At 51.5% G+C, this 18,511-nt stretch overlaps 1 protein-coding gene across 1 annotated transcript in view; it reads left to right on the top strand.

The window, feature by feature from the left end:
- LOC119973633 (phosphatidylinositol 4,5-bisphosphate 3-kinase catalytic subunit gamma isoform-like) overlaps positions 1 to 17,968 on the top strand; it is a 43,413-nt gene extending 25,445 nt beyond the window's left edge. The window contains exons 7-10 of the mRNA XM_038812014.1: positions 4,351 to 4,481; positions 8,943 to 9,054; positions 13,618 to 13,775; positions 16,780 to 17,968. Coding sequence (XP_038667942.1) covers positions 4,351 to 4,481; positions 8,943 to 9,054; positions 13,618 to 13,775; positions 16,780 to 17,043 — 665 coding nt within the window. The 3' untranslated portion in view covers positions 17,044 to 17,968. The remainder of the gene's footprint in view (positions 1 to 4,350; positions 4,482 to 8,942; positions 9,055 to 13,617; positions 13,776 to 16,779) is intronic.
- Positions 17,969 to 18,511: the final 543 nt, after the last annotated feature.

The following is an 18,511-nucleotide window of genomic DNA, read 5'->3' as shown; positions in this document are numbered from 1 at the left end:
TTTCTTGAGCCCTACACTTTGTCACCTTGACCCCTGGGGGCCCTTGGTGGAGCTGCTGGATGTAGTATTTCTGCAGAGATCGACAGCACACAGCATCAGTCCATCTTGCACTGTTAACGCCTCTCTCATGGAATGGGAAGTGTAGAGCTCCTGGGGTAGCTCTCCTGGCGCTGCAGGCCATCTCTTTATGATGAAGCCAGGGAGTTGCTTGCGTGTGTACTACAGGGGCAGCTCCGAGGTGGTTTGTTCGCCGTGACAACGGCACTTGGATTGTCACAATCTCGATGACCTCCTCATGTTCACCATGCTGATCAGTTTCAATATTGTTTGGGTGCCATAGATGAAAGCGTGACATTTCTGACAGGCAAAGACGAGGGTGAGGAGTTTCTCCTCGATCTCGGGTGTCATTGTCATTGAGGGCTCTGGATGCAGAAGCCATCCTGGATGGACACTGCCTCAAGCTGGCGCTGAGACACATCTGCAGGTTTTTGAACATTTTGAACATAGACGAGTGTGTGCAGGGTGGGTGGGGGCAGTCACTTTGCTGTAGCAAGGAATGAACGTTACCAGGCAATTTGTTACACTGAGGAAACGCTGCAGCTCACGCTGATGTCTGCTGTAGAGCCTTTGTGTTGTCTGGGTCTGGATTCACACCATCGGCAGTCAGCACTGTAGGGGACCCCTCGCTGACTCTGAACCTCCACTTAGCCGGCTTGGCCTTCAGATGTCTGCTCCTGATTTTGTGAGGACCAAATGCAGGCGTTCACCATCCCCCTCCACTGTGCGTCCCCAAATTAGAACATCGTCAACAATGAGTTCACGATGGTTACCCCGTGAAGAGTTGTGCCATGGATTTTTGGAAGTCCTCACTGCCAGTGGAGATGCCATAGGGCATTTGCAGGAATTTCTATCTGCCAACTGGAGACATGAATGTCGTAATCTTCGCAGATTCTTCATCAGGCGGGATTTGCCAAGAGCCACAATTTGCATCCAAGATGCTGAATACCATCGGGACCAAGCTTGTCGGCTGTGATCTGCTCAACAGTCTCCATTTGATGTCTCTGAAGTGATTTGTTAAGGTGAACTGGGTCAATACAAATTCTGACTGTGCTGTCTTCCTTCACTGGGCCACCACCGTAGAGACCCATCCAGGAGCCTCATCCACAGGGGTTATACCACCCAGTCTTGTCATTCTGTCAAGTGTGTCTATTACCCTCTGTTTCATGGAGCATGGGCAGTGGCTGGCACAGAATCATCCAGCCTCACGTGACAGATAGCAGGCAGTTTCCCAGTAACATCAGCCAAGCAGGTACTGCAGCATCTCTGGTGTGTGTTTCTGTAAAGTGTGTTGTCCCAAGGTGGATTAGTCACAGCATCATGGAGACCCAGCAGTGCAACAAACTGAAATGGGGGATGGGATGCAAGGAGTCAGGAGGGGGAATCAAGGACAAAACAAACTGCAGAAAGGGGAATAAGGAAAGTGATAGGCAGAGGAATCAAACAGGGCCACAGGAAAAAATAATGGGAATGGGACAAGTCATGTTAAAGAGAAGCCTGAACGTTTTGTGCCATAACGCGCGGAGCATTTGCAATAAAGTGGATGAATTAACCGCACAAATAGATGTAAATTGGTATGATATAATCGGGATTATGGAGACATGGCTGCAGGGTGACCAGGGATGGGAATTGAACATTCAGTATTTAGGAAGGACAGGCAAAAAGGAAAAGGCGGTGGGGTTGCAGTGCTGGTTAGAGAGGGAATTAGCACAATAGTGAGGAAGGATATTAGCTCTGACAATGTGGAATCTCTATGGGTAGAGCTGAGAAACATCAAGGGGTAAAAAACCTTAGTGGGTGTTGTTTATAGACCCCCAAACTGTAGGATTGATATTGGGAATGTCATTAAACAGGGAATTCGAGACACATGCAGTAAAGGAACATCGGTAATTATGAGTGACTTTAATCTGCATATAGATTGGGCAAAATCAAATTAGCCACAATACCACAGAGGAGGAATTCCTGGAGTGTATGTGGGATAGTTTTCTGGAATACATTGAGGAACCGACTAAAGAACAGGCCATCCTAGACTGGGTACTGTGTAATGAGAAAGGAATCATTGGCAATCTAGTTGTCCAAGACCCCTTGGGGAAGAGTGACCATAATAGAATTCTTCATCAAGATGGAGAGTGAAGTAACTGAGTCTAAGACTAGGGTCCTGAATCTTAATGAAATAAACTACAATGGTAAGGTGCTCGAGTTGGATTGGGAACATTAATTAAAGGGCACTTTGGTGAACTGTGTTATGGGCCAGGGTTTAGAGAACCCCAAAGTGTATCATTGGAGTTCACCTGACCCTCAACTTTTAATATATTGTGGTGTGGGGAGCACACGGCCCACTCTACAGGTCTGGTACAGCAGAACTGGGAAAGTAATTTTAAAAACAAAACAATGTTTATTCTATGAACTCAAGTTAACCTATTTTAAAACATACAGTGAACATCTTAGCAACCATTAATTCAAATACAACCCTCAAAGACTACAACACTAAGTCATCCTTTAAGCTTTCCTTTTAACATCCATACGACTTAAAAACAAAACCATTAACAGAAGCACAGCAGGTTTAACTTCACTACTAAGAATAGTTACCACGTTGAAATCAGCAAATGGACATTCATAAGCTTGCAGAGATTCACACACATCCTGCTGTGATTGCAGCTTCGCCAAAACTAAAATGAAACCAAACCCACCCTGCAGCAAAAAGCCTAAAGCGAAAGTAAAAAGCTGACAGACAGCCCAGCTCCACCCACTCTCTGGCATCACTACAGTAATAAACACCCATTTCTTAAAGGTACTCTCACATGACAACTGCAACAATTGTCTATTGCTGTCTGGTGCAAAAGTAAAATGGCTTACAAGGAAAATTAGAGATAGTATTAGATCCCAGGAAGAAACATATAAATTGACAAGGGAAAAAACAGACCCGAGGATTAGGAGAAGTTTAGAATTCAGCAATGCAGGACCAAGGGATTTATTAAGAAAGGGAAAATCAACTCCGAGAATAAGCTTGCACGGAAAATAAAAAACTGACTGTAAAACCTCTATAGATATGTGAAGAGAAAAAGATTGGAGAAGATAGAAACAGGGAATGTATAATGGGGAACAAAGAAATGGCTGGCCAACTAAATACAGACTTTGGTTACCATAAGATCATATGACGTAGGAGCAGAAGTAGGCCACTTGGCCCATTGAGTCTGCTCTGCTATTCAATGAGTTCGTGGTTGATCTGATATAATCCTGAACTCCACATTCTCCACTTTCATTTAGGGGCGGGTTTAGCTCACTGGGCTAAATCGCTGGCTTTTAAAGCAGACCAAGCAGGCCAGCAGCACGGTTCGATTCCCGTAACAGCCTCCCCGGACAGGCGCCGGAATGTGGCGACTAGGGGCTTTTCACAGTAACTTCATTGAAGCCTACTCGTGACAATAAGCGATTTTCATTTCATTTCATTTCACATTCCCGCCTTAGAGCCATAACCCTCGATTCCCTGACTGATTAAATCTCTGTCGATCTCAGTCTTGAACATACTTAACGAGCCAACTCCTACAGCTCTCTGCGGTGAAGATTCCACAGATTCACTCCCCTCTGAGAGAAGATGTTCCTTCTCATCTCTGTCTGAAATGGGAGACCCCTCCTCACTCTGAGATTCTGCCCTCTGGTCCCAGACTCTCCCACAGGGGGAAACAACCACTCAGCATCCACCCTGTCAAACCCCCTGAGAATCCGATATGTCTCAATAAGGTCGCCTCTCATTCTTCTGAACTCCAATGAGCACAGACCCCACCTATTCAACCTCTCTTTATAAGACAATCCGTCTATAGCTGGGATCAACCCAGTGAACCCTCTCTGAGCTGCCTTAATACCAGCATATCTTTCCTTAAATAAGAGGACTAAACTGTTCACAATATTTGAGGTGTGTTCTAACTAGTTCTCACTATAATTACATAGAACATACAGTGCAGAAGGAGGCCATTCGGCCCATCGAGTCTGCACCGACCCACTTAAGCCCTCACTTCCACCCTATCCCCATAACCCAATAACCCCTCCTGAACGTTTTAGATACTAAGGGCAATTTATCATGGCCAATCCACCTATCCCGCACGTCTTTGGACTGTGGGAGGAAACCGGAGCACCCGGGGGAAACCCACGCAGACACGGGGAGAACATGCAGATTCCGCACAGACAGTGACCCAGCGGGGAATCGAACCTGGGACCCTGGCGCTGCGAAGCCACAGTGCTATCCACTGTGCTACCGTGCTGCCCTAACGTTGCAGTTTCTTGTGCATTCTGCAGGGATGATTGAGATCGTAAGGGATGCAACAACAATTGCGACCGTGCAGAGGAGCAAGGGCGGGAACACGGGGGCGTTTAAAAACGACGCATTATGCGACTGGCTCAGATCGAAAATGCAGGTTGAGGAGTTGGTGAGTCTCTTTCGAACCCTTGTTGAACTCTTTCTGTCATTAACTGTTCCTCCTTCACTTGTCCCCGAGATAATCTTGGGATTTGGGGTTGGCGTCATTGCTAACACCACCATTTTGAACTTGTGTAACAAAAGAACAAAGAACAAAGAAAATTACAGCACAGGAACAGGCCCTTCGGCCCTCCCAGCCTGCGCCGATCCAGATCCTTTATCTAAACCTGTTTCCTATTTTCCAAGGTCTACTTCCCTCTGTTCTCCGCCCGTTCATATACCTGTCTAGATGCATCTTAAATGATGCTATCGTGCCCGCCTCTACCACCTCCGCTGGCAAAGCATTCCAGGCACCCACCACCCTCTGCGTAAAAAACTTTCCACGCACATCTCCCTTAAACTTTCCCCCTCTCACCTTGAAATCGTGACCCCTTGTAACTGACACCCCCACTCTTGGGAAAAGCTTGTTGCTATCCATGCCTGTCCAGACCTCTCATAATTTTGTAGACCTCCATCAGGTCTCCACTCAACCTCCGTCTTTCCAACGAAAACAATCCTAATGTACTCAACCTTTCTTCATAGCTAGCACCCTCCATACCAGGCAACATGTGGCGCTCCCTCAGTACTGACCCTCTGACAGTGCGGCACTCCCTCAGTACTGACCCTCTGACAGTGCAGCAATCCCTCAGTACTGACCCTCTGACAGTGCGACACTCCCTCAGTACTGACCCTCTGACAATGCAGCAATCCCTCAGTACTGACCCTCTGACAGTGCGGCACTCCCTCAGTACTGACCCTCTGACAGTGCGGCACTCCCTCAGTACTGACCCTCTGACAGTGCGACACTCCCTCAGTACTGATCCTCTGACAGTGCGGCACTCCCTCAGTACTGACCCTCTGACAGTGCGGCGCTCCCTCAGTACTGACCCTCTGACAGTGCAGCACTCCCTCAGTACTGACCCTCTGACAGTGCGGCTCTCCCTTAGTACTGACCCTCTGACAGTGCGGCACTCCCTCAGTACTGACTCTCTGACAGTGCAGCACTCCCTCAGTACTGACCCTCTGACAGTGCGGCACTCCCTCAGTACTGACCCTCTGACAGTGCAGCACTCCCTCAGTACTGACCCTCTGACAGTGCGGCGCTCCCTCAGTACAGACCCTCTGACAGTGCGGCACTCCCTCAGTACTGACCGTCTGACAGTGCAGCACTCCCTCAGTACTGACCCTCTGACAGTCTAGCACTCCCTCAGTACTGACCCTCTGACAGTGCAGCACTCCCTCAGTACTGACCCTCTGACAGTGCAGCACTCCCTCAGTACTGACCCTCTGACAGTGCGGCTCTCCCTTAGTACTGACCCTCTGACAGTGCGGCACTCCCTCAGTACTGACTCTCTGACAGTGCAGCACTCCCTCAGTACTGACCCTCTGACAGTGCGGCACTCCCTCAGTACTGACCCTCTGACAGTGCGGCGCTCCCTCAGTACAGACCCTCTGACAGTGCGGCACTCCCTCAGTACTGACCCTCTGACAGTGCAGCACTCCCTCAGTACTGACCCTCTGACAGTGCGGCACTCCCTCAGTACTGACCCTCTGACAGTGCGGCACTCCCTCAGTACTGACCCTCTGACAGTGCAGCACTCCCTCAGTACTGTTTTAGGAGTGTCAGCCTGGATTTTGGTTGTTGTGTAACGACGAGTCAGAATACAGGAGGGAGATAGAGAACCTGGTGGAGTGGTGTAACGACAACAATCTCTCCCTCAATGTCAGCAAAACTAAAGAACTGGTCATTGAATTCAGGAAGCAAAGTACTGCACACACCCCTGTCAGCATCAACGGGGCCGAGGTGGAGCTGGTTAGCAGTTTCAAATTCCTAGGGGTACACATCTCCAAAAATCTGTCCTGGTCCACTCACATCGACGCTATCACCAATAAAGCACAATAGCGCCTATACTTCCTCAGGAATCTAAGGAAATTCGGCATGTCCATATTAACCCTTACCAACTTTTACAGATGCACCATAGAAAGCATCCTATCGGGCTGCATCACAACCTGGTATGGCAACTGCTCGGCCCAGGACCGCAAGAAACTTCAGAGTCGTGAATACCGCCCAGTCCATCACACGAACCTGCCTGCCATCCATTGACTCCATCTACACCTCCTGCTGCCTGGGGAAATCGGGCAGCATAATCAAGGATCCCTCCTTCCCGGCTTACTCACTCTTCCAACTTCTTCCATCGGGCAGGAGATACAGAAGTCTGAGAACACGCACGAACAGACTCAAAAACAGCTTCTTCCCCACTGTCACCAGACTCCTAAACGACCCTCTTATTGACTGACCTCATTAACACTACACCCTGTATGCTTCATCCGATGCCAATGCTTATGTAGTTACATTGTATACCTTGTGTTGCCCCATTATGTATTTTCTTTTATTCCCTTTTCTTCCATGTACTGAATGATCTGTTGAGCTGCTGGCAGAAAAATACTTTTCACTGTACCTCGGTACACGTGACAATAAACAAATCCAATCCAATCCAGTGTGGCATTCGGACCCAGCAACAGTGAAGAAACGTCCGATATGTTTCCAAGATATGCTTCACAGCTCCAGGGTCCCAGGCTCGATTCCGGCTTGGGTCACTGTCTGTGCGGAGACTGCACGTTCTCCCCGTGTCTGCGTGGGTTTCCTCCGGGTGCTCCGGTTTCTTCCCACAGTCCAAAGATGTGCAGGTTAGGTGGACTGGCCACGCTCAATTGCCCTTCGTGTCCAAAAAGGTTAGGTGGGGTTACTGGGTTACGGGGATAGGGTGGAAGCGTGGGCTTGGGTAGGGTGCTCTTTCCTAAGGGCCGGTGCAGACCCAATGGCCTACTTCTGCACTGTAAATTCTATGAAGTCAGAATGGTGAGTGGCTTGGGAGGGAACTTGCATGTGGTGGTGTTCCCAGCTATCTGCTGCCCTGCCGTCTCGGCCAGCGAGGTCACAGGTTTCATGGTGCTGTCGAAGGAACCTTGGCGAGTCGCTGTGGTGCATCTTGTACATGGTGCACACGGCTGTCACTGCTCATCACTGTCGGAGGGAGGTAGAAGTAAATGTTCAAGGTGGTGAAATGCACGGCCCGAGATTAGGGTGGAAGCAGGTTCAATCAAAGCATTCAGGAGAAATTAGATGATTATTTAAATAGAAACAATGTGCAAGGGGAAAAGGCAGGGGAACGGTACTCAGACATGCTGCTCGTTTGGTGAATCAGTGCAGACAGGATGGGCCAAATGGCCTCATTCTGCACCCTATCAAACATGTGATTGTGGATGCAGCATAGACCCCCACCAACCCCTCTGCCCCAGAACCCTCCCCCCCCACCCCACCCCACCTGACAATGTCTCCACTACGGGACTGTGGAGGTGAAGCATTAGTTGAGCATTTCAATATCAGTTACTAATGGGAAATCCAGCTGTGTGTCTCCAAGTATCTGACCAGTATGAAAAATGAAAATCGCTTATTGTCACGAGTAGGCGTCAATGAAGTTACTGTGAAAAGCCCCTAGTCACCACATTCCGGCACCTGTTCGGGGATGCTGGTACGGGAATTGAACCCTGCTGCTGGCCTGCTTTGGTCTGCTTTAAAAGTCAGCGATTTAGCCCAGTGTGCTAAACCAGCAATAATGACGTGCTCTCTCTTTCTCCCTCTGTCTCTGTCTCTCTCTCCCTCTCCCTCCCTCTCTCTCTCTGTCTCTCTCTCTCTCTATCTGTCTCTCTCTCCCTGTCTCTCTCTCTCTCTCTGCCCCTGTCGCTGTATCTGTCTCTCTCTCTTTCTTTCTCTCTCTCTCTCTGCCCCTGTCGCTGTCTCTCTGTCTCTCTGTCTCTGTCTTTCCCTCTGTCTCTCTCTCCCTCTGTCTCTGTCTCTCTCTCCCTGTCTCTCTCTCTCTCTCTCTCTCTCTCTCTCTCTCTGCCCCTGTCGCTGTATCTGTCTCTCTCTCTCTGTCTCTCTCTCCCTGTCTCTCTCTCTCTCTGCCCCTGTCGCTGTCTCTCTGTCTCTCTGTCTCTGTCTTTCTCTCTGTCTCTCTCTCCCTCTGTCTCTGTCTCTCTCTCCCTGTCGTCTCTCTCTCTGTCGTCTCTCATCTCCGCTCTGCCCCTGTCGCTGTATCTGTCTCTCTCTCTCTGTCTCTCTCTCCCAAAAAAAAAAAAATATTCTCTCTCTCTCTCTGCCCCTGTCAGCTGGTATCTTCTGTCTCTCTCTCTCTGTCTCTCGTCCCCTCGTCTCTCTCAACCTGTCTCTTCTCTCTCTCTCTCTGCCCCTGTCGCTGTATCTGTCTCTCTCTCTCTGTCTCTCTCTCCCTGTCTCTCTCTCTTTCTTTCTTTCTCTCTCTCTCTCTCTGCTCCTGTCGCTGTATCTGTCTCTCTCTCTCTCTCTCTCTGTCTCTGTCTCCCTGTCTCTCTGTCTCTGTCTTTCTCTCTGTCTCTGCCTCTCTCTGTCTAGTACTATCAAGCGATGGAGACCTTTGTGACTTCCTGTGCAGGATACTGTGTCGCCACTTATGTTCTTGGAATTGGAGATCGTCACAATGATAACATCATGATAACAGAGCAAGGTAAACCTCTGACCCGTTCTCAGAATGGTAATATCCGGAATAGAGGGAGGACAACTTCCCCTCAATCCTATTATATTTCACTTCTCTTCAATGGAAACCTGCCAGGCGTACACCACGTTTAGCGAAACAATAATGTGTGTTCTGTATTTGAGGATAAGACTATTTACAGATACTGTTCACTGCGAGGCCTTATTCAGCTGATCAAAACCCCTGCTGTTTGCAGGCTGCCCACAGGTCTCGTGTCTGATATTCCTGGCCAGGTAATAATGATTGACAGCAGATTAAGATACTTCCTCAAAGGCTCAGGCGCCATCATGCCACAACATCCCCTTTTTCCCTAATTAAAGGTTTACCTTTCTGGAATCAGACGAGTTTACATGAAAGGCAAACAAAATGAAACTGTATCTGGATGGACTTTAGCACAGAGGGATGAATGAACGTTTCCCTTGCACAGAAAGGCAGTCTGGCAGATGGAATACAATGTTGACAAATGTGAGGTTATCCATTTTGGTAGGAATAACAGCAAACGGGATTATTATTTAAACGATAAAATATTAAAGCATGCCGCTGTGCAGAGAGACCTGGGTGTGCTAGTGCATGAGTCACAGAAGGTTGGTTTACAGGTGCAACAGGTGATTAAGAAGGCAAATGGAATTTTGTCCTTCATTGCTAGAGGGATGGAGTTTAAGACTAGGGAGGTTATGTTGCAATTGTATAAAGTGTTAGTGAGGCCACACCTGGAGTATTGTGTTCAGTTTTGGTCTCCTTACTTGAGAAAGGACGTACTGGCGCTGGAGGGTGTGCAGAGGAGATTCACTAGGTTAATCCCAGAGCTGAAGGGGTTGGATTATGAGGAGAGGTTGAGTAGACTGGGACTGTACTCGTTGGAATTTAGAAGGATGAGGGGGGATCTTATAGAAACATTTAAAATTATGAAGGGAATAGATAGGATAGATGCGGGCAGGTTGTTTCCACTGGCGGGTGACAGCAGAACTAGGGGACATAGCCTCAAAATAAGAGGAAGTAGATTTAGGACTGAGTTCAGGAGGAACTTCTTCACCCAAAGGGTTGCGAATCTATGGAATTCCTTGCCCAGTGAAGCAGTTGAGGGTCCTTCATTACATGTTTTTAAGGTAAAGATAGATAGTTTTTTGAAGAATAAAGGGATTAAGGGTTATGGTGTTCGGGCCGGAAAGTGGAGCTGAGTCCACAAAAGATCAGCCATGATCTCATTGAATGGCGGAGCAGGCTCGAGGGGCCAGATGGCCGACTCCTGCTCCTAGTTCTTATGTTCTTATGTTTATGGATCCAGTTTTAGTTGTGGTGATCTTTTGCTGAAGGTTTGCTCAGTATGTATCTCAGACCGTGTTCTGGTTGCAATCGGGTCACTCACTGATTCTGAATTGTGTTTTTGTTCTGATATAGCGTCTGTTTTGTCAAATCGGCGTGCCGTTTATTGTTCATACTTGGTCCTGGGCATAAACTGCCTATTTGGACATTCACTCGAACTTTCAGTCCGATGTTCAGGTTGGTTCATTTGTTATCCGCCCGTGTGTCACAGGGCATCCTTCATTTTCCCTGTTTTTCGATCGCGTACTCTTGGAATATCGGGCAGGTGATGACTGCGGAGGTTTGACTGCAACGCTCAGCCGGGTGTTAATTCCAAAGTGGCTCTGTTTACATAGATTACATAGAATTTACAGTGCAGAAGGAGGCCATTCGGCCCATCGAGTCTGCACCGGCTCTTGGAAAGAGCACCCTACCCAAGGTCAACACCTGCACCCTATCCCTATAACCCAGTAACCCCACCCAACGCTAAGGGCAATTTTGGACACTAAGGGCAATTTATCATGGCCAATCCACCTAACCTGCACATCTTTGGACTGTGGGAGGAAACTGGAGCACCCGGAGGAAACCCACGCACACACGGGGAGGATGTGCAGACTCCGCACAGACAGTGACCCAAGCCGGAATCGAACCTGGGACTCTGGAGCTGTGAAGTGATTGTGCTGTCCACAATGTTGCGGGACGTTTGCAGGTTCGGAATGGAAACATAGAATGTAGAAGCAGGAGGAGGCCATTCGGCCCTTCGAGTCTGCTCTGCCATTCATTATGATCATGGCTGATCATCAAGTTCAATACCCTGATCCCACCTTCCCCCCATATCCCTAGGTCCCTTCAGCCCCAAGAGCTGTATCTAATTTCTGCGTGAAATTACACAATGTTTTGGGTCTACCACTTTCAGTGGGAGCGAATTCCACAGATTCTCTGGGTGAAGACGTTTCTCCTCACCCCAGTCCTAAATGGTTTAGCCCTTATCCTAAAACTACAGCCCCTAGTTCTGGCCTCCCCCACCATCGGGAACATTCTTTCTGAATGCACCCTGTCTAATCCTGTTAGAATTTTGTCAGTTTCTATGAGATCCCCTCTCACTCTTCTAAACTCCAATGAATATAATCCTAACCCACTTAGTCTCTGCTCATCTGACAGTCCCACCACCCCAGGAATCAGTCTGGTAAACCTTCGCTGTTCCCCCTCTACAGGACCTGCCACTTCTGTGGGTAGAAACAAGACAGTGTAGGAAGTGACAGGATGTTTGCAACTGTAATGGTTTACAGCATTTATTGCCACCACTAATTGCCCTTGAGGGGACAGTTAGGAGTACTGAGTCTAGTGATGACCATGGAACCATTGTCGATTGTTGGAAAACAGGCTGGGGCACTTGTCGATTATATGCACCATGGTGTCCCCAGTGGAAGAGGTTGGTGGGGGCGGGGTTTTTGTGTGTGGTGTTCCTCCACCCTGGCCTAGCGCACGGTCAATTCCAGTCCGACAGGCCCCAGAGTCCCAACACAAGTGAATTAACCCATCATTCGTTTAAAAATTCCCAACTTCTTTGGCCCTTGGCTACCGAATAATTTACAGTCACCAGATTTGTAAGTTGACACAATTATTGTTTATTTATAACAGAAATAAAGATGAAATATGCAGTAATTATTGGCAGCACCCCCTTTCTCCCCATAGCCCCGAAACGCATCCATTTTTCTTCATTCATAGGCTGTGAGCGTTTATTACCCAACCTTAATACCCTTGAGAAAGAGGTGATTAGCTGTGTTAATGAACCTCTACAATCCGTGCAAACCACTCAGTAGTATCAAAACCACAAAAAAGTCTAAAATCCCACCCTCTCCCCATATCCCCCCATCCCACCCTCTCCCCATATCCCCAATCCCACCCTCTCCCCACCCCCCATCCCATCCTCACCACATATCCCCCATCCCACCCTCTCCCCATATCCCCCAATCCCGCCCTCTCCCCACCCCCCATCCCATCCTCACCACATATCCCCAATCCCACCCTCTCCCCACCCCCCAATCCCACCATCTCCCCATATTCCCATCCCACCCTCTCCCCATATTCCCCATCTCACCCTCTCTCCATATCCCCCATCCCACCCTCTCCCCACCCCCCAATCCCACCCTCTCCCCATATCCCCATCCCACCCTCTCCCCACCCCATCCCACCCTCTCCCCACCCCCATCCCACCCTATCCCCACCCCCCCATCCCACCCTCTCCCCACCGCCCCATCCCACCCTCTCCCCATATCCCCATCCCACCCTCTCCCCACCCCCATCCCATCCTCTCCCCACCCCCATCCCACCCAATCCAAACCCCCCCATCCCACCCTATCCCCACCCCCCATCCCACCCTCTCCCCATATTCCCCATCCCACCTTCGCCCCATATTCCCCATCCCACCCTCTCCCCATATCCCCCATCCCACCCTCTCCCCTCCCCCATTCCACCTTCACCCCACCCCCATCTCACCCTCTCCCCACCCACATCCCACCCTCTCCCCACCCCCCATCCCACCCTCACCCCACCCCCATCCCACCCTCTCCCCACCCCCATCCCACCCTCTCCCCAACCCACATCCCACCCTCTCCCCATATCCCCCATCCCACCCTCTCCCCACCCCCCATCCCACCCTCTCCCCATCCCCCATCCCACCCTCTCCCCACCCCCATCCCACCCTCTCCCCACCCCCCATCCCACCCTCTCCCCATATCCCCCATCCCACCCTCTCCCCACCCCCATCCCACCCTCTCCCCATATCCCCCATCCCACCCTCTCCCCACCCCATCCCACCCTCTCCCCCACCCCCCATCCCACCCTCTCCCCATATCCCCCATCCCACCCTCTCCCCACCCCCATCCCACCCTCTCCCCATATCCCCCATCCCACCCTCTCCCCACCCCCATCCCACCCTCTCCCCACCCCCATCCCACCCTCTCCCCACCCCCCATCCCACCCTCTCCCCATCCCCCATCCCACCCTCTCCCCACCCCCCATCCCACCCCCCATCCCACCCTCTCCCCACCCCCCATCCCACCCTCTCCCCACCCCCCATCCCACCCTCTCCCCATATCCCCCTCTCCCACCCGTCTCCCCACATTCCCAATCCCACTCTCTCCCATATCTAAGCTGTGTTGTGATTGGTGGGGTGAGGTTAGTGGGAATGGACAATCTGACCACCTTTGTTTTTCTGCTCCCGCTTTTCAGGTAATTTATTCCATATAGACTTTGGCCACATTCTGGGCAATACCAAGAGGATTCTGGGTGTCAGCCGGGAGCGGGTCCCCTTCGTCCTGACCCCAGACTTCCTTTTCATGATGGGGCGAGTGAACAAAAGATCCAGCCTGTACTTCCAACGGTTCAAGGTGAGATCCTCACCCATCTCCTCACCCATCTCCTCTCCCATCTCCTCTCCCATCTCCTCTCCCATCTCCTCTCCCGCCTCTACTCCCATCTCCTCTACCATCTCCTCTCCCATCTCCTCTCCCGCCTCCTCTCCCATCTCCTCTCCCATCTCCTCTCCCATCTCCTCTCCCGTCTCCTCTCCGTCTCCTCTACGTCTCCTCACCCGTCTCCTCTCCCGTCTCCTCTCCATCTGACCCTCTGACAGTGCGGCACTCCCTCAGTACTGACCCTCTGACAGTGCAGCACTCGCTCAGTACTGACCCTCTGACAGTGCAGCACTCCCTCAGTACTGACCCTCTGACAGTGCGGCACTCCCTCAGTACTGACCCTCTGACAGTGCAGCACTCCCTCAGTACTGACCCTCTGACAGTGCGGCACTCCCTCAGTACTGACCCTCTGACAGTGCCGCACTCCCTCAGTACTGACCCTCTGACAGTGCAGCTCTCCCTCAGTACTGACCCTCTGGCAGTGCAGCACTCCCTCAGTACTGACCCTCTGACAGTGCGGCACTCCCTCAGTACTGACCCTCTGACAGTGCAGCACTCCCTCAGTACTGACCCTCTGACAGTGCGGCACTCCCTCAGTACTGACCCTCTGACAGTGCGGCACTCCCTCAGTACTGACTCTCTGACAGTGCAGCACTCCCTCAGTACTGACCCTCGGACAGTGCGGCCCTCCCTCAGTACTGACCCTCTGACAGTGCAGCTCTCCCTCAGTACTGACCCTCTGACAGTGCAGCACTCCCTCAGTACTGACCCTCTGACAATGCAGCTCTCCCTCAGTACTGACCCTCTGACAGTGCAGCACTCCCTCAGTACTGACCCTCTGACAGTGCAGCACTCCGTCAGTACTGACCCTCTGACAGTGTGGCACTCCCTCAGTACTGACCCCCTGACAGTGCGGCACTCCCTCAGTACTGACCCTCTGACAGCGCAGCACTCCCTCAGTACTGACCCGCTGACAGTGCGGCACTCCCTCAGTACTGACCCTCTGACAGCGCAGCACTCCCTCAGTACTGACCCTCTGACAGTGCAGCACTCCCTCAGTACTGACCCTCTGATAGTGCAGCACTCCCTCAGTACTGACCCTCTGACAGTGCAGCACTCCCTCAGTACTGACCTTCTGACAGTGCGGCACTCCCTCAGTACTGACCCTCTGACAGTGCAGCACTCCCTCAGTACTGATCCTCTGACAGTGCGGCACTCCCTCAGTACTGACCCTCTGACAGTGCAGCACTCCCTCAGTACTGACCCTCTGACAGTGCAGCATCCCTCAGTACTGACCCTCTGACAGTGCGGCACTCCCTCAGTACTGACCCTCTGACAGCGCGGCACTCCCTCAGTACTGACCCCCTGACAGTGCGGCACTCCCTCAGTACTGACCCTCTGACAGTGCAGCACTCCTTCAGTACTGACCCTCTGACAGTGCAGCACTCCCTCAGTACTGACCCTCTGACAGTGCAGCACTACCTCAGTACTGACCCTCTGACAGTGCAGCACTCCCTCAGTACTGACCTTCTGACAGTGCGACACTCCCTCAGTACTGACCCTCTGACAGTGCTGCACTCCCTCAGTACTGACCATCTGACAGTGCAGCACTCCCTCAGTACTGACCCTCTGACAGTGCAGCACACCCTCAGTACTGACCCTCTGACAGTGCGGCATTCCCTCAGTACTGACCCTCTGACAGTGCAGCACTCCCTCAGTACTGACCCTCTGACAGTGCGGCATTCCCTCAGTACTGACCCTCTGACAGTGCGGCACTCCCTCAGTACGGACCCTCTGACAGTGCAGCACTCCCTCAGTACTGACCCTCTGACAGTGCAGCATTACCTCAGTACTGACCCTCTGACAGCGCGGCAGTCCCTCAGTACTGACCCTCTGACAGTGCGGCACTCCCTCAGTACTGACCGTCTGACAGTGCAGCACTCCCTCAGTACTGACCCTCTGACAGTGCAGCACTCCCTCAGTACTGACCCTCTGACAGTGCAGCACTCCCTCAGTACTGACCCTCTGACAGTGCAGCACTCTCTCAGTACTGACCCTCTGACAGTGCGGCATTCCCTCAGTACTGACCCTCTGACAGTGCAGCACACCCTCAGTACTGACCCTCTGACAGTGCAGCAGTCCCTCAGTACTGACCCTCTGACAGTGCAGCACACCCTCAGTACTGACCCTCTAACAGTGCGGCATTCCCTCAGTACTGACCCTCTGACAGTGCGGCACTCCCTCATTACTGACCGTCTGACAGTGCAGCACTCCCTCAGTACTGACCCTCTGACAGTGCAGCACTCCCTCAGTACTGACCCTCTGACAGTGCAGCACTCCCTCAGTACTGACCCTCTGACAGTGCGGCACTCCCTCAGTACTGACCCTCTGACAGTGCAGCACACCCTCAGTACTGACCCTCTGACAGTGCGGCACTCCCTCAGTACTGACCCTCTGACAGTGCAGCAGTCCCTCAGTACTGACCCTCTGACAGTGCAGCACACCCTCAGTACTGACCCTCTGACAGTGCGGCATTCCCTCAGTACTGACCCTCTGACAGTGCGGCACTCCCTCAGTACTGACCGTCTGACAGTGCAGCACTCCCTCAGTACTGACCCTCTGACAGTGCAGCACTCCCTCAGTACTGACCCTCTGACAGTGCAGCACTCCCTCAGTACTGACCCTCTGACAGTGCGGCACTCCCTCAGCACTGACCCTCTGACAGTGCAGCGCTCCCTCAGTACTGACCCTCTGACAGTGCGGCACTCCCTCAGATCTGGATTGTGTGCTGATGTTTCTGGTTGGCTCGCGAACTGGCTTTGAGGCGAACGAGATGCCACTCAGTGAGTCACAAATGACTGAAGTTGGCTGAAAGACCCATGGAGCCTTTCTCAAAGACCAGACAGGGCAGGGAAACTCCAGCATTGTGGGATGCTGTGAATGGGCACATCTTCATGTCTCACTCTTTGATTTGTAGGACATTTCCATCCAGGCCTACATGAGTCTTCGCAGCCACTCCAAACTGCTGGTCACACTCTTCTCACTAATGATGTTAACCGGAATCCCTGAGCTGAGCTGTATGAAGGACATCCTGTACCTGCAGGAAGCTCTGGCTGTTGGCAAAGACGAGGAGACAGCTCACAAACATTTCCTCAACCAGATCGCCATTTGTGAGAATCTGGGCTGGACCGTTCAAGCCAATTGGTGGATTCATATGTTCATGGGTATTAAACAGACATGAGCAGGAAGATGGGCTGGATGGTCATAAAACCATTCTGATGCAGATGGAGACCGTTTTGTCTACAGAGTCCGTGATGCCTTTCACAACCTTCCTGCATTTCTCACCGAAACCCTTACCCTGTGTCGCTTTGACAGCCAATGGGAACTCTTCCTTGTTGACCTTGTGTAAACCCGTCATAACCTTGTCCACTTTGACCAAATCTCACCTCAACCTCCTTTGCCCCAATAAGAACAATCCCAGCTTCTTCACCCTGTCCTTGCAGATGAAATTTCCCCATCCCTGGAACTATCCTGATAAGTCTACGCCACACCCTCCCAAAGACCCTCACATCCTTCCATGAGCAACAAATCCTGACGTTGGACCCGAATCTGGAGCTGGTGGCCAGAACTGGACGCAAATCTCTTTTACTTCCTATCATCCAGCCTCAGAGTTTCTCCCTTAACCACCGAAACCCCAAGGAAAAGGTCATCTTCTGGAGGTGAGGAAGGTGAAGAGACACATTCCTCTTGATGAAGACATTGTCCCTTCAATATAAGCACCTCCTTCACGTGGAAATTGGTTTGTGTCTGTCTCTGGCTCACTGCACAGGGTCCATGTACCTGGGGCATCACTGGGATAGTACCAGCAATGTTTGGGTGCCATTCATGGCATAGAGGTAATTGGTGGGTCCTGGGAAAGGAGCGACTGAGTGCATCGTGGATTGTCCAACCCGGATGCTAACTGATATCTTTGGGAATGTCCCAGGGTGGGACAATGGTGGTCATCTCATCAGGTTTTGTAGATGGAAGTGAGAAAGGAATGGGAATGGACATTGGCCATTGGCAAGCTGTAGTTGTAAGATGGAGCTGAGAGGAACTTATTTTTTCACTCATTTACGGGATGTGGCCGTCGCTGGTTAGGCCAGCACTTATTGCCCATCCCTAGTTGCCCTTGAGAAGGTGGTGGTGAGCCTCCTTCTTGAAGGGCTGAGTCCTTGAAGTGTAGGTACATCCACTGTGCTGTTAGGGACGGAGTTCAAGGATAGTGAAGGAACGGCAAAATATTTCCAAGTCAGGGTGGTGAGTGACTTGGAGGGGGAACTTCCAGGTGGTGGGGTTCCCAGGTATCTGCTGCTCTTGTCCTTCTAGATGGTAGTGGTCACAGGTTTGAAGGGAGAAACCTTGGGCGGAATTCTCCGCTCCCGGGAAAAATCAGGAGGGCCGTCGTGAACTCGGCCGAGTTTCTTCTCATGCGCGGTGGCCGTCTTTCCCCTCAGCCGCTCCGCAAGACGTGGCGGCTTGATCTTGCGGGGCGGCGGAGGGGAAATAGTGCGTCCGATTTGGAGGCCGGCTCGACGATCGGTGGGCACCGATCGCGGGCCTGTCCCCTCCCGAGCACAGTCGTGGTGCTCTTTCCTTTCTAGGCCACCTACAAGCCCCAAACGGGCTTCTCACTCCCGTTTCACGACGGTGTGTTTGCCGCCGTCATG

The sequence above is a fragment of the Scyliorhinus canicula genome, chromosome 11 (assembly GCF_902713615.1).
Source record: "Scyliorhinus canicula chromosome 11, sScyCan1.1, whole genome shotgun sequence".
In the NCBI taxonomy this organism is placed as follows: Eukaryota; Metazoa; Chordata; class Chondrichthyes; order Carcharhiniformes; family Scyliorhinidae; genus Scyliorhinus; species Scyliorhinus canicula.
The sequence above is the reverse complement of the archived record's forward strand: the minus strand, read 5'-3'. Positions and strand labels throughout refer to the sequence as shown.